We start from the raw sequence: 26,787 nt of genomic DNA, 5'->3' as shown, positions 1-26,787 counted from the left end.
GATGTGATGTTATGTATGGGGATGAAGAGCTATGGGAAAGGATTATTCACTTTTGATGAGGAGCCACGAATGAGATGAAGCCCTTGATTCGACTGGACCAGAATGTAAACAGATGGGTCATGCAGGAGTATGTTAGTTTGAGGAATCTGTCATTGTTTATCTCAAGTCTCCATCATCTCTCCTCTCCACTGCACTCGCTAGCATGCAAACGCACACTCATAATGGCATCCTGCCTCCATCTCTCAATGGAATCTGTCTTTGTTTTTGTGTCAGGCAAGTACATAAAGTACACTGAAGGAAAGAAAAGGATAAGATTTTAATACCATTGAGGATTCCAGCCACTGCTCAGTCTGATTCGCTTCATAGTTTTGTGGTCCAAGTTCATGCATAGACCCATGTGAACCGTGGGGAAGTGTTTGATGTATTGTCATGTTTTTTATGTCGGACACAATTGTATTAGAATGGCTAGCGGCTATTTTTTCTATGTTGTCATTTGTTGTGTATTAGAAGCTAATTATATACTACTGTTCATAGGTTTGGGATCAGTAAGATTTTTGAAAGAGTTTTATTCAGGAAGAATGCATTAAATTGACCAAAAGTTACAGTATGTTTTGTAACTTTGTAGACGTGTCTTTTAAATAAATTAGATTTTTATTTGTTAAAGAATCCTGACAAAAATGTATCAGAGTTTCCACAAAAATATTAAGCAGAAACATTAATAATGGGAAATATTTATTGAACACCAAATCAGTATGTTAGAATTATTTCTGAAAGATCATGTGACACTGAAGAGACAGGCTGCTGAAAATTCAGTTTTACCGTAACAGGAATAAATTAAGCATAGCGGCAGTTCTGGCAGGTTACGTTAGTCAAGCCCGCATCAGCTGACTCACGTCTACCTATAGGAATATGACGCCTATCACTGTACACATATATAAGCTACTTCGGTATTATCAGCAGCTATCGCGTTTCTCAGGAGCTAATTACCCTCCACCATCCCCAGTTCCTCCTCTCGTCAGTCAGGATTTGGCATTCTGAGTGCCCTTTGAATCAGAATACATTCTTGAATTATGTTGTACTTTAAAATCTTGAATTAATAATATCTGCAATACATTCATGTTGGTTATATTCTGTTTATCCTAACCGAGGGTTATTGCTGCTCTCCCTGCTCTTATTCACGCTAGACTGCATGGATGCGCAGGGAGTTCTTGCCCAGAACAGAACCATATACCGCCAATCCAAACTGTATGCTAATTGTCAATCGTGTTTGATGATAGTGGTCCTGACAGAAATTGTATTTTTGCAATAATATTTTGCATTAGTGTTTTTATTGATCGAAAAATGCAACCTTTGTGAGCATAATTTTTTCAAAAATCTAAACTTTTGAACAGTAGTATACAATGCACTAGTCTTTCTTACTAAGGAAAGCATCAATTTTGGTGTGTAACTTTTGCTTTAGCTTTTTGTTTTTAAAACGGGCCTAAATGTCATGGCAGACACCACTAGAATGCAACTGGGCATCTTTCATTTAGCCTCTGAAAATGTATGAGGGATTTTGGTAATAAATCAATGCTTGTCATAAAATAAATAAAGGAAAAGCTATACTGGTAAACCTAAACTGAGAGATTAATCTTAATCTTAATGTTACAGCCTTCCTTCTGGTGGATTTTGCGTGGCCAAGATAACAGCATTTAAGATTAACCTTTCATTATGTGGGTCTACAATGAACCGCCTTGAAAATTTCCTCGAAATAGGGTCATGCCTGATTTCTTTTTTTTCACCATTTCCCCTGACATTATACACAGTGTTTCAATTTGGCTATCAAGAACTGTAAAGGTGGTGTAAAAAATGGGTAATCTTTTGAAGGTCCTGACCCATTTCAGGGCCCAAAGCACCATCAGGAACCCAGTCAGATGCTTTTCTCTTAAAGAATTCGCCAATTGACCTCAGATTATAAAGAATAATTAGAGGTATAAAAAGAATAGTCCTGAAAGATTAAAAAATTTGTTGTCATTGCCATTTATTTTCATTGTGTGGCCAAAACATTGTGGTTAAAGCATTCTACAAAATATGAATGACCCCTTGTAACACATGAAAGTATGGCTGATCACAAATTCTCCTAATCTTTCCCATCCTCCCTGGGGTCTCTCTCACCATCCTCAGAGGTCAATAAAACGTCACTCTACACACAGAATTCACACACATTTGCACTGAAAGGTACACTGGTCAGTCTATTTCCAAAATACAAACATCCGAGCTGCCAACCTCAGCATTGACAAGACAGAGTTCTCTGCTCCCTGTCAACAGACCATGAGAGCGCTCTGTACGAATGCATTCAGTAGACATTGTTACAGCTGCTTTGGACAGAGACCCCTGTGGTCAAGAGGTGACTGCCCTCTTCAGCTGTTACCAATAAAACAGGAAGTACCCGACGTGAACAAATAGCAGCTGGGAACAAGAGCTGTTTAGATTCTGCTCTGGTTTTGTTTTGGTTAGAAATATGTTCAGTGTTCACAAATACTCTACGGTGATTATGAAACAGCATCCGGCTCAACAGATGGAAATGCATGAGCACAATGGTGGCTGCTGCTCTCATTTATTCTAATGATCTGACAGAGGCTCGCAGGATCATGGCAGCAGCTCTGAGGCGCGCTACATATTTCATATTTTGGCTCTCGTGGGACGGCTGGGGCCTTAGGAAAAGGATGCTCCAGACTGGAGATCAAAATGAAGAAAAGCAACGGTAAGCGTCTTCTTTTTGATATGATCACTCAGCGGTCGCCCAAGGTGCAGGTTTCAACTCTCTGACCTCAGAGTTTGATGAATATGGGCTGATTTCATCCTACCCACTCATGATTAATTTCCCTCTGCAATTTGCCCAGATTTAATTATTTATGCAGTCTTTGTCACTGGTGGGCTAATTTGTGACATATAAACAGTAGGAGACTGCAGCAATGAAACCCTGCGGGAAATGCCTCTGAAAAAAATGATTTCACTTGACTTGCAGCAGGCATTCCATTGTGTCTTGTTACAAAATGGCTGACGAAAATGTTTGTTAACAAAAGATTTTTTTTTATTTGTGAAGGATAATGAATATGAGGCAAAATGTTTAAGAGAATAAAGAAAAGTGTAAAAAGCAGAAGTAGAAAAGTAAATTCTTATTAAATTAAGAATATTATTATTAGATTATTATTAGATTTAATGGTATTTTGTCAAATTCAATAAAACAAAAAACATTGTAAAAATTAACACTGTAAAATAATTTTCTTAATGAGAACTTGTTTTCCAGCAAAATTAAAAATACATTGGAAACAAGGTGGAAAACAAAGTTGTGAGAATGAGAGTTGTGAGAGTTTATATATATATATATATATATATATATATATATATATATATATATATATATATATATATATATATATATACGGTATATATATATATATATATATATATACGGTATATATATATATATATATATATATATATACGGTATATATATATATATAGGGTAAATCTAATTAAATTTATTGAGATTTATGCTTAAATATGTACTCAAACCTGTATCAGAAAAGCACCGTGGTGCCGTAGTGCCTCAGTCGGTCAGGTCATTGCTCTTTACTTTTGCTTGGGAGTTTCGTAACTCGCTGAGGCATTTGGGTTCACTCAAAATGGCCTTCTTAAATTAAAGCCATCACTCACATCCACATACGTAGTGTTGTAGTGTAACCAAATTGTTGGAGCTATGCATTAGACACTGACCTGTTGCTTTATTTCTCACCCTGTTTTTCTAACCTAAAGTAAATGCGTTCAGACGGCACAGCTGTGAACCTTCAGAGGGCTCCTTATTTGCATGTCCTGGGCACACACACACAAGCCTCTAGAAAAAAACATGGTCTACAGAGTTGGGTGTTCACCCCCATGCTACACTGGCTCTGTTTGTCTGATGGTGAATATGGTGTTGGGAGAAAAGGCTGTGCTGGAATGTGAAGAGACGGCTGTGGTAGATTCAATGCTGTGAGGAGGAGATGGTAGAGTGCGGATCTGCGCCCTCTTGTGTAAGGTTCAGCGTTCTCAGACAATGAGGCGAAGGTATTGAGAGTCATGTCACATCTTTGAGGGCTCTGGTAAATGGGGATGGGGCTGCTTGAATAGGGCACTCTTTTAAAGGACAAAACAGGGCGGTGCCAGGGGTTGCCTATTGAAGCACACAGACCTTGAAGATCCGCCAATGAGACGGATAGCTTCACACCTCCAGCCAGCAAGATGGGGGCGGAGCCATCTCACTTTAATCAGGGGCCTCCTTAATGAGAATGCAAATGACATTTTCCTCCCAAGCCAGTGAAGTTATGGAGGGAAGGGAGTGTGCACGCAAACTCAAGTCCTGCATTGCAAGTATTAGAATTCAGTATTTTTGATTTGTTTTCTGGTAAAATATGTAAACATCTTAAAAAAAAAAAAAAATATATATATATATATATATAAATCAAGTCTTATCTTTCACAATTTTGGTTCTGAGGTGATATATATCACCTCAGAACCAAAATTGTGAAAGATAAGACTTGATTTGGCAGTGGAGTAGGAAAAATAAACTTTAACGATGTTCCTGAAGACAAGTCTTTAATATCGTTTTCAAGTAAATTGATCTTAATTTTTATCCTAAATTTCTACACACAAGAATTAAGATTTTTTTTCTGGTTGAAATGTAAAAGAAATTACACATTTGTGTTTGACATCCTTTCAGGCTTTGTTTTATCTGTTAATTTGTCCTCTTTTTTTACATTCAGTGGATGCTTAAGAGGGTGCTTTAGTTTCACATACTGTATAAGACTGTTGTTGGAAAACCGATGACAAGTATTAAATTCAAAACTATATCTGCAGGGGAGAAAAAAAAGACCAATTAAAAAAAGTTTACATGAAATTAAAAAGTGCTCGCAGTGTCCAGGCCTGTTCTTTAAAAGCCAGGAAGGTTTGAGTTTTGTTTGAGCCTTTTGCTTTAAAATGTGCTTATATTTTTTCATAATGATGTGTAAATGTTTAAATTATTCATATTTTTCATATTATATAATTTATTATACATGCAGTTTTTATGATCTTGTATGATTAAGTGAGATATATTTTATGAATATTTTGTAAATATTAATTTGTCACCATGTTATGGAAAGATTCATTTTAAACTGACTAAAGGAAAATGTGTCTTCATAATGATAAGTAACAAGTGCTTGAAGCTTCCCTGAGGACAGGTGCAGTGTCCCATGATATGCTTTTCATTTATAACACTTGTAATGTGCCACCAAGACAATAGCCTTATCAACGGAAGCACACAGCCTGCAAACTGGGTAATTCTCCACCATCCTCCCCTATCTTGTGCTCGTATTAGCATTTCCTCAATACTTGAAGTGAATGGAATGCATTTTTTTGCCCTGCGTTGTTTCTGTGCATCGCTAATTTATGTATAAATAATGCCAACTATTTTATCCCTCCATGAAAAATTCATGATAGTATTTCATGAAGATGCCAGGGGCAGGGCGCTTGGTCCCGCCACCATTATTAGAACAGATGAAGTTTGAGTAATTATCCCACAAATAGTGGAGCTAAGTGTGAATTCTGAGCTAGTGCACATACACGGTGCAGTGTCCTCATTAGACTAGTGAAATCAAATTGCAGAGCCACTTTAGACTGCACAGTCTAAGCTCACATGCCTCACCGTGATTCTCTCTTTGACAGCTTTGTAAGCTAAACGGATGCTCATCTGTGATCTCAGCATCTTTTATACCCTTTAGGGAATTTTACAGCTATTCTAAATGAAAAAAAGTGCATTTTGGACTACTTTATAGTGCATCGTTTGTTATTCAAGCATCATAGAGATGTGAAACTGTCGTTTATCTTTCTTAGCATATGTCTCTATTTTACTCAAACAAAAGTTTTAGAGTACTGAAAGCTACTTTATGAGTGTATTTTTCACTCGCAGTGCCAGTTGTTTTTAGTCTAAAAGTGATTTATTGTAGCTGTTTTATTATTTATTTAACTGACTTTTTTCAGGTTGAAATGAAACAAAATTATATATTTATTTAATAATAATAACAATGTCGCATTATATTATTACCATTATTATATTTTGAAACAAAGTGAATTATTGTAACAATTATTATTTAATTATATATATTTGTATGAAATCCAGTATAAGAATAATGCCTAATTTCTGTTTGGTGTTTATGACAGCGTACTTGAGCCATACTGATCCAGCTATGGGGATATAAGACAAAAAGGGAAATCTCTGGCTTAATGAACAAACAATTACGTCATTGCCTCTGCTTGCTTTTAATCTATATATTACCTCATCTTCTTTGGCATAACGCTTGTCAAAGGTAATTTATCATTCAAAGGTTCAAACCTCCCACCAGTGAAAAGCTCTCCCAACACCATCCGCCACTGCCTGGTGGATACTGACCCCCCCAATGGTGGCAGGGTTTCCAGCTTCACATTGAAGCCTTCGCCAAACATGGCATACAGTGTGCTTTTCACAGCCTGCCTCTTCAGAATGGTCTTTGGGAAAAGCATTGGAGGGCTGGCATTGTTCCAATGTGGTGTGAAGAGAGGGACTGCCGTGGCTAAGGTCAGGGTTAAGCTGACGGATTCTTCCAGAAAACAGGGGCTCACAGACAAGATGTTAATGACCTGAACGATGACTCACCACTTAGGCATCCATCACAAACATGCCTCAGTCCTGAAACGCATGAATGCAAACACAAACAAGAGAGCACCAGATCTGTGTGGCATTGTGTTATACCTGACAGATTGGATGTTGTTAACTACTTTGACCACCGAGGAGGTAGCTAAATGTATATATCTAATCATTGAAAATTTGGGAGTTTTCTCTGTATTAAATGGTTAGTCTAAAATTATTTACTCACCCTTGTAGTTTCAAGCCCTTATGACTTTCTTTGAGTTTGAAAAAACAATTCTAGCAAATTGGTTCATGAGCTTTTTTTCTATATGTTGTAAGTAAATGGAAAAGGGTGCTGCTAGCGTTCTAAAATGACAAAAAAAAATCTTTGCCTCTACTTTAGTTCTCAAATCTCATTCACATACTGTATACTCAGATATGGTGCTTCAAGACATCCCATTAATTAATACACTATTAATACAATAAACCAATCACCATCAGCAATTACAATCTGCGTACATTGAAGGGTTTCTTATGTTTGCGTATGTTCTTTATTACAGTTATTGAATGTGTTAGGTCTGTAGCCTTTAAAAGAAGTTTGCCATTTTAACTAGCCAAAGTTTCTCCTATTCAGGAATACAAATGACATTTGAGATCTATGGTGTGGGGCAAAGTCTTTTTGAATTTCGATGTTTAATTTTCTTGTAGATTGATGTATTTTTCTTTGTCCAGTAACATTGGTCGGTAAGTTAATCTAAAATTTCCTTTCCATTTAGCCTGATGAACATTCATCTCAATTTTTGAATTGATAGTTAATAGATTTGTGTTTTCATTTTCCTTTTAATTTTGTTTTGATTTCACTGTCATTCTTTAACCAAGGTCTCTCTTGTATAGTTTACATGAAATCCCACTTTAAGCAAGTCTAAATACATAATTACTGGTTATATTTACTTTTTTTAATTGGCTGGTGGGAAAAATTAGCCTAGAATATCTTGAATCTCTCTCAAGCACACTAACTTGTCTGGAGATGTTCATAAATTTAAGTTTAAACTTTTTCTCTTCCTACTTATTTTGCCATCTAGTCTTCCTTAGGTACTTTATTCTTACTTTATTTATATGATTCAGTCCCATCCGTCAGGTTACACTTATCTTCTTATCCACACTGAAGGGTTTCTTGTGGTTAGTGTTTCCGTCGAACCTTCGCATACCCTTGGTGGACCATACAAACTATTGGACTATATTTAGAGTTTCAGTCAAGATCTGAAACCCATGGGATCTCAAGCTGGGACATGAAGGTTGTGGCTTGTAACCGAGTAATTTGTAAAAGTATGTGTGTTTTTGTGCATATGCCCACCTTAAGACAGCAGGATTGCAGTTTTTAAGTGCTGCCTCTATTGTTGTTGGCTGGACACGCAGCTCTAAAGGGGTATAATTGGACAGAGGAAAATGGAGTGGCTTGCGCTGGTGAAAAAAAGAGAAGACGATGAGGGCTCTGTGCTTGAATGAGACTAGGGGATGGTATTTACATGCAAATTGCATCTAGTATTCCAACTGTCTAGGTACCTTACCCTTTTAAGCCGCTAGCCCACTTATCAATGTTTATACAATAAACACCATAATAAGGTTAATGTCTTTTGATGCATCTGGCTACATGCAATATTATCATCAACAGTTGCGTAACCTGGCTCCTGATTTATTGCAAACAGCTGCCGGGCAACTGTGAATCGCAGCAAGTCACCTTTTTTGGGGTTTATTTTGGTTTCCTAGGCAACGGAATGGGGCCCAGACGAAGACACCAGGAGGTCCTGTCAAAGCAAAGGGAAGACGGAGGTAACTTCAAACCCCCAGGTTCTCTGTTGAATAGGCACATTTCTTACAAAATGCTGACAGCCCATTGGCCAGAGAGGTCAGGTATTGTTGAGGTTTGTGGGAGGGCAATATGTTGAGCTTACTTATTCAGTATTTTTAAAGCCCAAAGGTCAGTATTTTCTTTTTTAAGCTATCATTCGCTGAATGTGAAAGGGCAAAATCAAAAACCCACAAGCAGATTAAAACGTTGCAGGAAAAAGTGTTTTTGCAATTATTAAAGTATTGCAAGAAAAAGCTTAGCTCTTTAGAATGACTGTAAAGAACCGGTTCTCACCACCACTCTTAACCAAATCGAAAAATAGCTTATTTCATGAATTTGAGCATGCTGAATGAAAACGACCTAGACTTTATGGAATATGGAGTTTGCTGTAATTATTTAATTTCCCAGAATGAGACTGATCTGCTTCTTACTTATTCTTATAAGTGATGAACTACAAAAACCAACATGGTGTGAGTTCTCATCTCAAATAGACTGCATGAACAACAGTCCCTTAACTTTTAATTTAAGCCACATGGCTTTATGCCTCAGTGATGTTGGAGTGCTTATCTTATTCCATCCAGTTTGAAATGCTGTCATTTTTACAGTTAACTGCACAAGAATGCTGTGACTCGCCGATCCATTGTTAGATGGGATTATTTATGGATTGTAGTACAAATGAAAGCTGAAGTAATCACACTCCTTGGTGAAGAATAAGTGCTCTCACTGAAAATATGGCATATTAGCATCATTTGTCATAACATTATAAATGAATGATAATAATTTCTATAATAATATTGAAGCAGATATGATTGAGCAAGAATCCTGCAAAAAATTCACACTTGGTGAACTGATTTTTTTTCAGTTTGCACTACAGTTCAAAAGCTTGGCATCAGTAAGATATGAAGATTAATTTGTACTCAGCAATAATGCATTGATCAAAAGAGGCAGTAAAGACACTTAGTAACAAAAACTTATTTCGAAAATGTGGTTATTTTCAACTCTATTCATCAAAGAATCCTGGAAAAATTTATACTGTATATATATAATAAATTCTTAGCATGACTTCTACAAAAATATTTAGCAGCAGAACTTTTCAATGTTGATAATAAGAAATGTTTCTTGAGGACCAAATCAGCATATTAGAAAAATGATTTCTGAAGGATCATGTGACTGAAGATTTCCATCACAGGGATAAATTACATTTTAAAATATTTAAAAATAGAAAACTATTATTTAAATGGACTGTCAAAAGTTATTTTCACAATATTATTGAATTAAACATGTAACAGTTTTGCTCTTTTCGGATTTCTATTTCCATACGTTTTCAATTACATTTTTAAAATTGTATGCATTACAATAGTAATTTGAACATGTCATATTGTCACATGTATCTCCTCCTGCAGGTGGAGTGTCAAAACTACATCCGTGTGTTGCTTGTCAACAAGACCGAGGTGATCACCTGCGGTACCAATGCCTTCCAGCCTCTTTGTATCACCAGAGAGGTAAGCATCGATAGTTAAATGGGCTGTCTCAACTGGAGATTTTATTAAAGTGTGTGACATGGGTGAGATCCATGCCGTATCCTTCTCTCAGGCAGGGAACATGAGCAGAGTGTTGGAGAGGGTGAATGGAGTGGCCCGTTGCCCCTACGACCCTCGTCATAATTCGACGGCTGTGGTGACCGAAAGTGGAGAGCTGTACGCCGCCACGGTCATCGATTTCTCTGGCCGGGACCCTGTCATCTACCGCAGCCTAGGAGGAATGCCGCCTCTGCGGACCGCCCAGTACAACTCCAAATGGCTTAATGGTACATTAATCTCATCATCTTATGCCTGAAAGTCTCATTTTCCAGGGATCGTCTGGAAAGTTTCAACATTTTTGTTGCTCCCCTTCCATTTTTCTGTCCTACCAATATGCAGCCAAATTGCCAAATGGTGTTCTTCAAATGAAAAGCGATGAGACTTTATTAAATTGCTATAGCACTCCCCATAAGAAAGAAAAACCAAGTTGTTTCCACTAGACAACAATGAGATTAAATGGAAATCAAACCGTGCTTAAAAAAGAAAAAAAACTCACGTGCTCCGTCTCCTGTTTTTAAAATAGATATCAAAATGTTCCCCAAGTGCTCAGATTTGCCAAGAGAACAAAGTGATCAAAAGAGAAGCAGAAATTAGATTTAAATTTAATCTTAAACATTTGTCATCAAACATGTTATTTTAGTATTATTGATATACTATTATAGTTTTGTCAATACTTTGATTTATATTTTATTTTATATTTTCTGTTTACACTTTAATCCTGAAGTTTTAGTAATTTTGTTGTGTTTTCATCATTTTTATTTTTATTCTTATTGAATATGTTTATTTAGTATTTATTATTTGAAATGTAGTCTTGGCAACTAGCTGAAATAAAAATAAAATAGAAAAAAAAAAAAAAATGTGATTTTTTTTTTCAGTTAGCATTTTATTTCAAGTAACAAAATGTTTTAGTTAACGATAATAACCCTGATCCATGCTTGATCTGACCTAAGTGCGCATGACAAGTTTCTATATGATACATAGGTTGTTCTTCAACAAAAAGCGAGAATAGCAATGCTACACTCTCACAGTTGTATCTTTTGTGTCTAAGGCAGATTTTTAGAGCAGCCCTGGCCTGTCAGGGGAGGAACCAGTCAAACTTGGAGATGAACGAAACTCAGCACACTTCCTGCAAAAAGTCAAAAGGTGTCAATAATCTCCCAGCTGCTGACACTGTGCCTTTTCCCACAGAAAATTCATCCAACACCAGTCAAAAAAGAATAAGCAGAAAGTTGTGATGTAAGTCATACAGTGAGACTCCACCGAGGATGTGTCAGAGAGTAGTTGAGGTGAAAGGAGAAGGACATAGACAAGGGTTGGAAAGTATAGTATAGAATTCGGTGGAACAGAGTAAAGTTCAGGCATCCTGCAGTGTAATTATTCCTCATGGCCGAGAGAGGGTGAAATTGCAGCGAAACGCTTCAGGTCGCCCAGTCGGCCTGTAGCTCCACTGTAGACTCGTATTTTAGGAGAGAGAAAGACATAACGTGAGATTATTGAAGCATGCACATTTACCTGCAGTCTAAGGACACATATATTGACCATATTTGAATAAAATAGGCACAAGAAAGTTTGAATTCAATGTGAATTGCTATTTTACTTCTAGATGATCACATAATTCAAAGCGAAACAGTATATACTATAACATGTAAAAATGACTTTTATTCATTTTGAATTGTGAAAAGGGAGTTAGCGCTTAAATGAGTTGTGAGTTTGTCATATTTGTTGTAGCTAAAGTAGCTATTTGGCTTTAAAGTTAATGTTCATTAATAGTTTGCACAACACAAATATATATTTTCCAGCATAGCCAAAGGAAAACCGCTAACCTTTCAATCATGTGTGTTAGCTGAATGCAGACTCAGGGTGTGTTCACACTTGTAGTTCAGTTTGCTTGGTTTGTTTGGTTCGGACCAAAAAAAAACATTTAGTCCTAGTCCTCTTAGCATTCACATTGATATGTTAACACCGAACCTAAAGGAATATGTTCACAATCTGATTGGTAGGCTTTTATTACGTATATTTCACATATGAACCGAAGAACATCCAAAGCAATGCTGTGTGCAAGGATAAATGCGCTCGTTGTATGTGCGTAGCCTACATATGATGTTATTCTGAGCAGCTGAGAACTTGTAAAAAGTTTATAAAATGTGTAAAGGAGTCAAAAAAAAATCAGGAATCCCTCCGTCACACACAAACGAAGATCTACTGCGAGGAGACGTCTTTTTAGGGTCACATCTTGTGACCTCATGTGCCGTTTTTGTTTTGTTTCCATGTCTTTGGTCCGTGTTGTGTTCATATTTCTAGTGCGAACCGCACCAGAGTGCATTTGGAAGCGGACCCATGTTTTAAGCAGTCTCGGTCCGCTTGTTTCCTGCACACCAGGGTTCAGATGGCAGCGTTCACACATGTTCAAATGAATCGCACTCACAGAGCAATCGCACCAGGGTTTGTTTTAATCAAGCCAAACATGCCAAGTGTGAACACACCCTAAATGGAGATGAAGTGTGAATTAAAAACTTGTTTCTCAACTGAGGTTCAGTGAAGAACGGCATGAACCTCAAGTGTCCACAATCGAATCCATCCGGACTGTTATTGTACCAGTCGTGCCAGGTGCTGACTGAATTTTTTTTTTAACACTGAGCCCTTGTGGGTTCTGACCTGAAGTGAGATGTGATATTGTTTTAGCACAGCTCTGATTCAATGAGAAATATCATCATCGCCAACAGCGTGGCTATTAGAACATGCCTCTCTCCCCTGGAGCTTATTGGGCCTCGTAATTCACTTCCCAGCTTAGTGTTTTCTCCTGACTGCGGCCTACAGATAAACACACACTGATGGAGTGGCGGTGTGGAAATGAGGCAGTATTTACGTTCAGCATGGAAGAAGGAAAATACAGTTTGTCATGTTCAGTCCCACACAAATCAGCACACTCACACCCTGCCCATTCCAGCTTAGCAAAATGACTTGATTAATTCATGCAGTCTCTGAGAAGTAATTGTTGTAGTTTCTGAATGCATCAGTATTGGTTTTCACTGTTTCTCCTTGACCACTTTCTACACTCTGATCTGTGTGGAAGTGTAGTTATGATGTATTGAAATCTGAAGAATTCTTTGTTTGATCACAATAACAACAATCCTCTCTTACTACATCTGGACAGAGAATTAAATCGTTTTTTTTTTAAGTTCACCCCTTACAATATGTACCATGGTACAGTTAGGCATTAAAGGGCAACGGCATGGAACTTTTGAACTACACTTACTGTGTAATATGATACATATTCATATTCTAGTGTGTTTGCATGGTCGGTGCTTCAAATACATGTCCAAAAAAGCATTAGACTTCTGTGGTACATGTCCAAAAGGATGTAGCATTACCCTGTCCCTGATACCATATCCAAAATTATTTTTGCTAATTTTGTTAGTGAAAATTCATCAGTCATAATTTATTCACTCAAAATACTGGGATGGCATCTGACCTTCATACCATGGTATGATGTGTACAGCATTGGTCAAAATCTCTAATGCTCACCAAGACTGGATTTATTTGATTTAAAAATACAGTAAAACGGTTATAATCATTGTAATATGCTGATTTGGTACTCAAGAAAAATTTATTATTATCAATGTTGAAAACGGTTGTGCTGCTTAATATTTTTGTGGATTCCATGATACATTTTTTAGGATTCTTTGATCATTTGAAAATTCAAAAGAACGGCATTTATTTTAAAAAATGATTTACTGTCACAATTTGACCAATTTAATGTATCCTTGCTGAACAAAACACTGTTAATTTCTTTAAAAAAAAAAAAAATCTTCCTGACCCCAAACTTTTGAATGGTAGTGTAGCATAGTATATATTTCATATTTATACAACTGTATTTACATAGTGGTTCAAGGTACTCTAAATATATGTCCAAAAAAATCATACTGCCATAGTACATGTCTAAACCATAGCAATAGGAACAAAAACATGGTAATACCATGGTACTTTTATTAGTGAGACAAACATTTTTTTTTTGTTCATATACTTACAGATACAGTGATTGCATCAAACTGTAGTACTATAGTATTTTTGATACACCACAGGATTTAGAATTCTCTTTAAAAAGAACATGGACTGAAATAAAAGTATAATTTTGTGACATTTTTTTTTTTTTGCAGTGAAATTATTTTCTTGCCGTTTCCCACACAAAACTTTAGTAGTATGAATGCATTTAATATTGCACAAACTCATTTGGTTTGCGTTAATGGTGCTTTTTGTGATTTTTTGGACCAGCATATTATACAATTCACAAATGACCAGTCCAGTTTCGACCATATAATTCTGTCGCAGTCAGTTTATGCAGGATCCTTTTTTTTTAATCCATGCTGAATTTTCTCCGGGCTGTTTCTGGATAAGTGTCCACAGAGATTTGGTATTTATTGTGTTTAAAATTGAATCAAAAACAGTTATGGCTATTGATGCCTTTCCTGGGATTCACAGCATAACAGTAATCTAATTTTCGTAAAACGCTGCAATGGCCCCAGCAGTTATTATAGCCATGCCTATTTACAGGTGAATATCTACGGCATGCATTACTGGATGGGCTGGGGAATAAACAGGCCTTGGGGTAAGACATTATTCAGTGTATGTGATATTAACTCTGACTAATGCAATCCAGACCAGTGCCACTTGGACCGACGGGACAGCTTTGTGTATTCAGAATAATTTTTGCATGTCACATGCAACCAGTTTTCTGCTCCAGTCCAAGGCAGGCCTAAGCGGATATTCAGAAAGAGTGGAACTAAGAAATTCAATGAAAAGGGATGCAGGCCAGTTTGCTGTGGAAGTAAATGATTGTTTTGGCATTTAAGCTACTCAATGCTGCATTGCTGAGAGTCCTGCTATTTGAAATGCTTGTTTTACCCAAAATGTCTTTAGCAACGCTTTGTTTTCCTTTTCCCTCAGAGCCTCACTTCATCTCGGCTTACGACGTGGGTCTTTTCACCTTCTTCTTCTTGAGGGAAAACGCAGTGGAGCACGACTGCGGTAAGACGGTGTATTCAAGGGTGGCACGGGTGTGTAAGAACGACATAGGAGGCCGCTTCTTGCTGGAGGACACGTGGACCACCTTTACGAAAGCCAGACTCAACTGTTCACGGTCGGGAGAGATCCCATTCTACTACAATGAGCTACAGAGCACCTTCTACTTGCCTGAACAGGACCTCATCTATGGCATCTTCACCACCAATGTGTAAGTTTAGTCATCTAACAGCATCATTTTGTGTAGTTGTTTGAGTGACATGTAATATTTTTATAGTACTGAGGTGTTACATTCTTTACTCCATCTTATTTTAACTTAAAAAATAATATGTTTATATATGTATATAATAAATATGAGAAATAATTATTTGGTCACACTTTAGATTAGGGTCAAATTCTCACTATTAACTAACTATTAATTATGCTTTTTGATTCAATAAATATGTAATTACTGCTTATTAATGGTTAGTAAGGTAGGTGTTAAGTTTAGGTATTGGGCAGGATTAGGAGATGTAGAATATGGTCATGCAGAATATGGCATTAATATGTGCTTTATAATTAATAAACAACCAATATCCTAGTAACATGCATGCTAATAAGCAACTAGTTAATAGTGAGAATTAGCCCTTAAACTAGTGTTACCAATTATTTACATTTTGTATAGTTTTATATATTTTATGTTTAAAGAGTAAGTCTAAGAAAATATAGTGAAGTTTATAAGGATATTTATACTGGAAGATAAAATTACTGAATGAGAGAGGATTTTGACAGTGGCAAATTACTGAATCTAAAACATACCCTTTCCCATGTACAGTATATATTGAACCTAAAATCTCAAAGGACGTATAATTATATATAGACACTTAAGAACTAAACACGTGACAAACTCGTGCTTTGTAAACCCTAATAGCTGTGAATATCTTTTGTCAAGATAAACAATTTGGATTACACCTGAACTTATGAAACGGGTGAGACGAGTCTTTCAGTTTATTCAAGAAATGTGAGAAGGCCTTAGAGAGTAGTACATGAATGTGTTGCATCTCTTTTACAGTTTGGACAGAAAATAAATTAGCACTAGATTAACAAGCATATTTTTGCCCTTAATTGCAAGTCACATTGCTAAAAATGTTTTTGTTAAGAATATTAATTTAAAATGATATATTAATGTCATATTCTTAACAAATACTTTGTTAGAACGAGACTTGGAATTAAGGGCAAAAATATGCTTGTTAATCTAGAAAGAAAGCCGCAGCTGTCACAGACTTTCTTAATTAATATTTTAATGAAATCTTCTGACTGTCATCAATCACTTCTTTCTCTTTATTTCCATATCTTGCCGTTCAATATTTTATACTCACCTTCTGCATACTTCACATTGCACACTGTTTATTGCATTTTATGTTGTGTAGCATTTGATTTATCATGCCGTATTCAACAACATCTTTTCTCTCGAATTTAGTATTGCAGCAGTTCTTAGAGATTTTATCGCTTGTCCATTCCTTTCGATTAAAACATCTTGTAAAAATGCGTAAATGTAAAGTAGAATTTTTGTTGAAGCAATACCAGAAAATACTTTATGCATATTGTCTGTTGGTTGTCAACCAAAAAGTTTTATCTACTACCTTTTATCACTACTGGACTGTATACTACCTTTCAAATGTACAGCAAGTAGTATAGTTTAAATACTGCCTTTCTTGCTCTCCTTCCCTATATTTCATACTATCTTTCTCTCGTTTTCACTCATTTTATCTCTGTTTCTCTATTGTCTCTTTTCGTGTCCCCTTTCGCTCATTGCCCCAGTAGGAACAGAATATGGTAATGCAATCAGAACAACAGAGTCTCCATCTGTCTGTGGTAAATTGAACACCTTAAGCAATGCTCCTTGGGGTTTGGGGCTTAAAAAAAGGGAGGCCAGGCATGGGAGGTGTGCAGAGAGACAGAACGCTAGAGAGCAGCCAAAAATGTCTGAAAGTGTTGGTAGTAGTTTGTCCCGAGGTATTGGCAGCCTTTCATTGAGTTGACTGAAGGTGTCAAAGCAGTATATGTCCTCATACTGAGCTTACAGATAGTAACAGCCATCTAATATATACAGCCCATTCTCATCCCTAGGCGTCATGAAACTGACGCCTTGGGAATCATTTTGACCATGCTTCAATATTCAACGCTTTAGGCACCCTTTAGCGTCAGTTACATGACGCGATCCTAGGGCGTCATCTTATTGACGCTTTACCTTTAACGTCAGTTAGATGACGCTATCTAATCCTAACCCTACCCCAGACCTAAACCTACCCGCGTCATCTAACTGACGCTTAGGTAAAGCGTCAGTAAGATGACACCCTAGGATCGCGTCATGTAACTGACGCTAAAGGGTGCCTAAAGCGTCGAATATTGAAGCATGGTCAAAATTGTCATTTTAGTGACGCCTTGGGGTGAGAATGCGTTGATATATATTAGATGTATTGTGAAAAGCTAATGAACTTTATTTTTTGTTTTAATGGATATTATATACAGGCCTTTTCTATTCTTTCCCTGTTTAATAAAAAAAAAAGTTTTACCTATGCATCAAAGTAACAGATTTATAAGCTTTTCAGTGTTTGGCTCAGATTCCTCAGCTGTTTTATGATTATTATTGTTCATAAATTTAACTTGACCACCGGTATGTTTTATTAAATTGCTGTTGCTGCATTTTATAAAAGCAATAAGTCACGAGTGGTTGCACTTTGCAGAGATTTTACTTCGGTTTTCTGAAAGGGTTTTCTGTAATGGCCTTAGCTGTGCTAAAATCACTATTTCTCTTTCTCTTGCCTTTATAAAACCTGTTGCATGGCTCTCCTGAATCTGATTGGGCAATCGGAGCAATTTTTTTGTATGATCATTTTATTGGATAGTTGGCAAATGATTCCCTATAAAGCTATGCTAATATCATGTCTCAGATATCACTCATTGTCTCTTTGTTCTCATCTAATTAAATTTAGGATTAATTTATTAACTCCTGATGACCCTTCCTGAGTTTTCCATTTTGCGATATGACTGGTGAACTGGACATTTTCCGACTTATCATACATTGTGGTATGAGGAAGGAGGAAATGTTTATAGAGACCATATTTTAAAGAGGATTCCTTTTTTTTATTAACTTTTTGAAGGAATAGCTATCACCCTCATTTCTGTCACTGACCCAAAGGTTAACAGGGTGGAACAAACCTATTGGAACTTAGTATGATGACAGACAACCTCTCTGGAAAACAGATCCGCAGGTGTGAATGAATACGTCTATTGTGAATACACACACTTTCATGCCTGAATTACAACAAATGCCGAATAACAACCAAGTGCATCACTTCGCACACTGTGATGCGGTATGACAAAATCCACCTTGAAATGAGTTTTTTATACCCCATAGCAGGAATCTTTGCTTCGTGTTTTTTCCTTGCATATGTTTTTCATGTCGATTGTATGAAGGTGATGGTATTGAGGGATTCTGCTTTGTTGTTTTTCATCTTTTTGAAACTGAAGATGTTGTGCTATAACTGTAAAATCAGTGCACCAAACAGCGTTCTGTAAATATGTATATTGTGTAATAAATTTTCATTTAAATATTTATTATAAATATTTATTACATTTAAATATAAAAAGTTCTATAGAAGATGCAGAAGGTGTATACAAAAGTTAAACTTGTTGCATTTACAATATATTTTGTTGCAATACATTGTTGTAAAAGAATAAATTAAGTACACAGATGACTGAACTATGAAATTATTTTATTTTGATAATTAATAAATAACTTAATAAATAACTTTTTATGCTTGAGTGCACGTTTTTACAATAGCAGATATTGTTATGCTGTAAAAATATTTATGAATAATCTTGCCTCAGTCCTGGCTGTGGAATGTTGCTGAGTTGGCTCTTTGTTTTTTTGCTGCGATGCAAGTATTCACTGAAGTTGAAACACTGAAGTATTTTTCTACACTGATGTATCTTTCTATTTTTTTTTCCTTTTCCCCTTAAGTACTGTCCTACTTTAGGTCAAAATTAATTTTATGGACCTCTTGGGTGACCTCAAATCACCCTGTGCTTTTTGACATATTGTCTATTCTGTCACCATAACTCAACATGACTTCATCTAAATAAGCATGTGATCTACTGTACGTGTCGCTTGGAAAGCTCAGAAGTCATCTGCTCTCACAGTGAGAAGACTTCATTCCCATATGCTGCGTGTTATACCGAGAGATTATATTTGCTAGAGTAGGTGACTTTTCAAAGGGTTATAGATCAAACTCTGTACTTTACTTTTTACAAACCTCAAGAGCTTTTAAAACTGAACCATCATATGTGTGAAAGTCACATCTGCACAAGCATAAATCTAATAAAATGCCATTGTGACTTAGCTTAGGCATGCATTATTCGACCAGACAGTGCATTAATGCATTTTTATGTATGTACAGTATGTACGTGTGAGTGTGTGTGTACATACTATAAACCTTGCTCGGATATGTCAGAATAGGCAAGAAAGACTATCGCAACTTCCGTTTCATGCCAACTTTAAAATCAGGAATTGGAATTTAAATGGTAATTTCAATTCATTTCTGAATTACACCCTTTTTTTATTGTTAAAGTCATGAATAATGACTGTATAGAGCTGTTCACACCAAGAAACAATAACTATAAAGATAGCTATATTGATAACTATATTAGTGTCCACACAGACATTCTGCTGCAGTTATGTTGTCTGCCATAAATGTTCAAGCTCTTTATAGTTGGGTGGATTCTGTTTGGCTGTCAGTATTCTTATCATTCATCGACTGGAAAAAAATCATGAATCATGGCTATTAACTAGAACTTTTTAGTTATAGTTACCATTATAGGTATCGTCCTTGGTGTGAACAGGCATATATATATATATATATATATCTTCGTAAACTATGGTGAGTGAATATGAAAGCGTAAGCAACTGGTTCTAAAACCTCTAGAAGACATATTGCACCGTATGATGTGGCAGAAATTTTGTGTCAATTTGGTTATAGAATATGGTGTCCCTTTTATTTATAATTAAGTTGTGTGTAAATGTTACTGTATTTAGAAGTCTAAAAAGGCTAGCAAGTGTATTCTGCTGCTGTGAAGCTGAACCCACTTAAAGCCTATAGTAGGCAGTTGGCCAGGAAGCAGCTCACTAGCTTTTGCCTTTCTCTATAGAAGTAAAATCTCTAAAAAAAAATTTAAAAAAACCTGTAGTGTCTCATAACAACGTTTCAGAGACTTGCTTTTGAATGTAAGAGTGAAAGAGAAAAAATAGCTTGAGATAATTGGCTGTCCTGTCAGAGCCTGCTCTGTTCTCGCAGCCTAAGGCTGACCAGTTTAGAGCCAATATTTCATCTGCGCAACAGCCTTTTGAGCTGCACTGTCAAGAGCCTCTCACTTTACCTCGCTAATTTTCCATGTTGAACCCCTTATATGTAGTCCCCATAGTCAAGCTGAAGAACCAGGCTTGAATCTTCTTCAAGTCCATGCCTCACCATGCCACATAACAAGAGCCCAAGCCAGACACCAGCGTCTGGCAGGCCAAGTCCCCGTCCTGGAGCTCTGCCCCTGGACCCATCTGTCTGTTGCCTCGGCATTACCAACACAGTTATCGCTGCTCAATAAGTGCGGTCTCAACTGCAGAAAATAATGAGTATGGTAACAAGAATAACTTTCCAATTTTAGTTATCTTCTCAGTTGACGTCAAAAGATGCCATGCTACTTTCCTTGTATGTGTGTAACCTAAAATTTAAATAGCCATGAGATCTACTGTACCCTTCATAGTCAGAAGACTTTGACTTTCAAAGCTGAAGGCTATACAGAGCATGTCATTTGTGGGTGACCTTTAACACCTGCTGCTTGTCATACTCATAATGTCGTAAGTATTAGCAGTAAAGCAGCATATACTTAGTTCAAAATGAACTATTTTTTCACACCTTTCAATAACAAATGATATTGAATATGGCTCTGGTAACTTGGAGTTCTTTCTGGTCCTTTCTTTGTCACTTCAACAGCTTCTGAAACTGCACTGTCATCTGTCCAAAATTGAGGGAGTCTGGTAACAAGAATAACCACCCAATCCATCCACTGCAGAGCTCATCTCTGCTCCTGACAGCTTACTGGAGTCTCTGGGCCACCTGCCACTCAAATTGAGGGAGTTAATTAAGTCACGATGCATTTTAGAATATTTCATGGCAGAAGAAGCTGGCAAGATCCTCATAGGATCAGATTATGAACTTTTATGTTTGTCTCAAGAATCAAGATTGTATAACTTTTTGCCGCCCAATACCAACTATACAATGTTGGTAAGGTACATGGTGTGTAGAGGTCCATCAGCTGTATGCTGTGTGTGGGAAACCTCAGACACAGAAATGAAAATACGTTCCAACATATTTTTTTAGAGAACAATTAATTTAAGTAAAATGAACCTGATGGCATTTATCTGTAGACCCGATAAATATTAAATATTAAACTGATTAGCAAATTACAGTGTGTGTATAGGTTTTCAACATATGATATGTTTTCATTGTGCTAAATTTGACTCTTTCTTGTGATGCAGGAACAGCATTGCTGCCTCTGCAGTTTGCGCGTACAACCTCAGCGCAATCACGCAGGCTTTCAACGGGCCCTTCCGCTCCCAGGAGAACCCTCGCTCCACGTGGCTCCCCACCCCGAACCCCATCCCTAACTTCCAGGTGCATCACTTTTACATTTTGTTCTCTGTGTGTGTGTGTGTCTGGAACAAACAGCCAATAGATAAATTCTATCAGCCTGGCACTGTGAGAGTAATTGCTCAATGCCAGCTGGGTGTACTTGCATGCATCGTTATTCAGTTATTGTCTACTTTCCTATAAAATGACATGGTGAGAAGTTGTCATTTTTTTGGAAAAGTTTTTTGTGAGTTTATATTTGCAGTGCCCTGCTTGACCTCTGCACTAATTAATGAGTCTAACCCTAATGACTCTCACCAGTGTGGGACCATCGAGGAAGAAGGACCTAACGAAGGACTAACTGAACGAAGTCTGCAGGACGCCCAGCGGCTCTACCTCATGAATGACGTGGTTCAGCCAGTTTCTGTGGACCCGCTGGTCTGGCAGGATGATCTGCGGTTCTCTAAGTTGGTTGTTGACATTGTACAGGGGCAGGACAATTTGCACCATGTCATGTATATAGGCACAGGTAATTAGGCCTTGAGGAGTTAGACAACTTCAGTTTTGTATTTTTCTTTTTGTGCAAAAAGTTTACCACCAAATCCTTATATAAATAGCATTAGTTATGCAGCCTTGTATAATTATGCTTTGCCTTCTGTTCTGACTTATCAGAGTATGGAACTATTCTCAAGGCCCTGGCAACCACAAATAAGAGCCTGCAAGGTTGCTACTTAGAGGAGATGCAACTCTTCCCTCCTGGCCTGCGTGAGCCAATCCTGAGCCTTCAAATTCTCCATGGCGACCGGACTCTCTTTGTGGGCCTGAATGACAAAGTGCTCAAGATCCCTCTGGCAAGATGCTCCAGCTACAAAACAGAATTGTGAGTGACATGTCTTACAGTATCTGTACATTTTGTGCTGCAAACAACATTAAATTCAAGATCTTCATTTCTCACCATTCATTTGTCTGGCATTAGCAGGTATTAGTTTGGGATGTGCAAACGTGCATATTTAAAAAATGGACTGGTTGCTGGATTGCCAGTCGCTTAACTAGCCTTGTGGATGCCTTGAATAATTATTCTAGTTTTAGGTTCCCAGATTACCCCGATCAGATGTGACAGAATGGAACAGATTGCACAGGTTTTGAAGGGTTTCACTATTTTTAACTTGACACTCTGCTCTTGGCAAGACCACACAAGACAGTGGCCAATACGGTCTCAATGAATATGAGGTGGATTGAAGTGGATGAATTTATCCAAGCAAATTGTCTAAAATTCAATTTATATATACTTTTTTATTTTATTTTATAAATTAAATTATAAATATATTATTTATGTAAATATATTCTATAATATATAATTTCTACTAAATACTGCATAACATTTTTATATTCTCGCTTTAATGGCATTTATAATACCAACAATGCATTTATATAAGTTTTATATATCTAGTTGACCATTGTGACCCATTCCTATGGCCTTTTAGATTTCAGGGACAATACCTGCTTTCTCATTGGACTGTAGTTGTTGCGTGACAGCAGACCCAGGTTGTGGTGCATGAATGGCTCCTTTCACGTTGGTAAGAGCTCTTATTACCAACCTCATTGGAATTATACCCTTGATCTGTCATTGGAAAAGAAATTCCTCCTCACGAGTGACTGAAGCAGTAAGAGGAGCGCCGTTTGACAGCTCCCATGTATGCTATCAAAGCTTTCCATCAACTTCCCACTCCAAATGCAGGCTGGGGACAACAGTCAGGCTCAATTTGCCAGAGGAGCACATAGAGCGCACTGTCCGCTCTCTGAGCGCCGCGCATGAAGGTGAAAGATCGAGTGTGGGTCTGGATGAATGAGGGAGAGATAAAGGAAGCTAGGAGGGTTCAAAGGAAAGAGGAAGGGTGCCGTCTCGAGTGAATGGTTTTCTGTGAGGGCAAACATATTTGACTGCAAGCAGATGATTAGTCAGCACTTTGATTTCACATCTCAGTATGTGTGCACGCTCTCTCTCATGCACAGAAACACACACAAGGCTATGTGGTGAAAGCTGAGGCTGTTGCATACTAAACAAGGTGAAGGTAAGATGTGAGAGATGGAGCAGAAGCGGACGTTGCCAGCTCTATTTAAAACCCAGCAGGGAGGAACAATCACACTGGGCTCCAAGGGCAGGCCAGAGAAAAGAGTCCTTAATCCTTAATCCGTAATTTCTGCCACATTCAGAGTACATTCACATTTGAACACAGCGCTTTGACATTTCATTAAAGCCGTACTCTCATATGAAACGTCACAGAGGTGTGACAGGCCTGCATATGAGCTGCAGTTTTTATTCACTTCCTGTTGCAACAGCTTCCTCTCTTTGAGCTTTGACTGAAGCGAATCATCAGATCATGGAGAAGGTGGATCACTGCTAGAGACCTTAGATATAGACCTCCATTATATTATGGAATGCTGACGTCAAGTTATATTTATTTGTATAGTGATTTTCACAATACACATTGTTTTAAAGCATCTTTACAGAAAGTGATACTTTTATCTCTATAATGCCTGAATGCTCTAATATTGAGCAGGTTTTAGGGCTGGATGATATGACGAAATATAATGATGATCCTTGATCCTTCTAGCTCATATAAATAATCTTGATCCAGCTAAGACATTTTGTAAATATAGCTAGCTGTAATGTGAGCTTGACTAACCTGCCTGATGCTATGCTTGTTATTTATGAATGCTTTTAAAATATATTATCATATTACAAGTTCAACCCAGTTTTGTGATATTTATTTAAAAATGCTTCATAAATGTAATATTTGTTAAAGCATAAAAAGCCCAGTTCTACAATATTTATATTTTATGTATCTTAAATTTGACCATATTTGACCATTATTATAAATACATAAATAAATAAACATTTTTAGCATACTGTATAACAGCCCAATTTGTCCAAAATGATCAGAAAACACTTTCTAAAGTATAGGAAATATGCCTAAATTTATACATTTTATAGCTTAGACGTTTATGAAAAATTAAAATTGTCATGTTTATGGTATTTTTGTGCCCTTTTTGGGAAAACTAACAGCACAGTCTTCATAATTTTTCCTTTTGTGTTCCTCGGAAGAAAGAGACACTACTTAATTTTTTTTTTTTTTTTGAACCTAGGACTGTCACAATCAATGATTCTCAGGAAATAGTAGTTGGGGCAATGTATGTCTAATAATACCTTAGAATATAAATATAGATCTTAATGTATAACTTTAAATATAATATTTTTTGTAAAGACTTTTTTGTGAAATCTGAAAAAAAAAGGTTATTTTTCTCCAGGTTTTATATTGGCGCCCGATATAAAACACATTGCTTGTTGTTGGTAAGTTGTCCTTTGGCCCAAAGCAACCTAAAGATTATTTCTGTAGGTCAAATGCAAATAAGGCATGTGAGATTGCATCAGTGATGTGAGAGACAAATTCTTATTTACCATTGTTGTGATGAAACGAATCAAATCAATGCAAACAAAACCGACAAAAAGAATAGCAGGCTTTTCAAAATGTGATGGCTCTGTGTATAATTACTTTAAAATCGTTATGCTTCTGTTCACAGTTGCTGCCCCTTTGCAGCCATTTCACTTTACAGATGAAAAGAGACAAAGAGTCTCTCAGCTCTTGCCTTTAGAGAAGTGTTTATTAATGACTTAATCTACATTGTTGGTGGCTCTAGTTTGAAAGCAGTGTGATAATTAAAGTTTGATCCCTCGCAATCCACTTTTCTGCTAATGTTCATTGGCCTTAGCCTCTCTTCTCTGCTTTAAAAAACTCATTTACTTTAATCAGCCGACTGATTGTTTGAAGGAATCTAAAGGGACCAACTGGCTGGGCCAGATCGATAAACTTAAAAATGGCGATTCCTAATCAGGGATGAAACAAATGTTGATGGGCTGAATCCTTACCGTGATTTCTACCGACAGTGCAGCACTAAGCAGTGGATGTGTGGGTGGGATAAAGGTGCTCCTGATATTCACTATTTACACCTATGTGTCAATGGAACTTTGTAGGGATGTGAAAACTGCATCATTTTCAAAAACAACCACTCGACTAATTGGTCTTAGAGAAGTGATGTACTGAATAATTAGGCTGGCTTTGGGTTCACTCGTCCTTGATTCAGCCAAGAAAATATTGAAAAAGTCTTTCCAAAAAGTTTTCCATTGAGCAAAGATATAAAAATAAATAAACATGGGTTGTGAAAAAATGACATGATCTAGGATTAAAACATGACAACTCCTCACAGCTTAATTTTCATCAAATTAATTATGTTGTCTACCCTGACTAAGGTCTATTGATGAATAATTTTACATACAGCAGCCTAATTGGAGACAGCAGCGCAGTCAGTGCTGATAGTTTTGACGATGTGATGATGTTTAGATAATGATGTCTTGGAGCGCTGTTAGGAATGTAGGTTTGAGGTTACGTTACAAACATCTTCCGCAAGCAGAGCATACCATAAACATCCCTAACCACAAATATGTTTTTACAGCTTTCCTTTCCCACTTCTTGTGATGTGGCAAACCCATGTCCCCATGTCTACAGAGATGCTTGGTCACATCAGAGTGTTTTTGGAGGATTTTTACTGTAGCAATCACTGTATGTTGCAATTTTAGATCTCTCTTGCTTTATGGATTGTGGGGGGTGTAGGAAGTCCTAGATATTTTTTTAAGCCTTGTGTCTTGAATATGCTATGAAAATACGTACTACTTTCAACCAAATAACTGTTGTAGTTTACTCTTTCGCGTCATTTACGAGTTCTCCCGTCTTTTATGAGAAAATATTTCCCTGCCATTGACGAGTTTTAAGGCTATCCGTGTTTTCACTGTTATATGGTAGGGGGCGCTTACGCATCTCCTGAAATATTACTGAATCTTCTGATAAAAACACAGACAAAGAAGCAGCAGAAACTAGCGATCCCATATTTAATCAGACACATATGAAAAATAATGCGATCATCAACAATAAACAGCATATAAATCAAAAAGAC

At 36.9% G+C, this 26,787-nt stretch overlaps 1 protein-coding gene across 5 annotated transcripts in view; it reads left to right on the top strand.

Moving 5' to 3' along the window:
• The window catches only part of sema5ba (sema domain, seven thrombospondin repeats (type 1 and type 1-like), transmembrane domain (TM) and short cytoplasmic domain, (semaphorin) 5Ba), a 149,231-nt gene that overhangs the window by 96,245 nt on the left and 26,199 nt on the right, over positions 1-26,787 (top strand). For all 5 annotated transcript variants that reach the window (XR_013197199.1, XM_077216875.1, XM_077216872.1 and 2 more), the window contains exons 6-12: positions 8,432-8,494; positions 9,917-10,015; positions 10,107-10,320; positions 15,038-15,323; positions 21,687-21,822; positions 22,099-22,306; positions 22,450-22,657. Coding sequence is in view for 4 of the 5 variants with exons in the window: in XM_077216875.1 (XP_077072990.1) it covers positions 8,432-8,494; positions 9,917-10,015; positions 10,107-10,320; positions 15,038-15,323; positions 21,687-21,822; positions 22,099-22,306; positions 22,450-22,657 (1,214 nt within the window). In the remaining variant the exon portion in view is untranslated. The remainder of the gene's footprint in view (positions 1-8,431; positions 8,495-9,916; positions 10,016-10,106; positions 10,321-15,037; positions 15,324-21,686; positions 21,823-22,098; positions 22,307-22,449; positions 22,658-26,787) is intronic.

This window comes from Siphateles boraxobius, unplaced genomic scaffold (assembly GCF_051911475.1).
Source record: "Siphateles boraxobius isolate OS27281-9 unplaced genomic scaffold, OSU_SipBor_1 7, whole genome shotgun sequence".
Lineage (NCBI taxonomy): Eukaryota > Metazoa > Chordata > Actinopteri > Cypriniformes > Leuciscidae > Siphateles > Siphateles boraxobius.
Note: the sequence above shows the minus strand (reverse complement) of the source record. Positions and strands in the feature narration are given on the sequence as shown.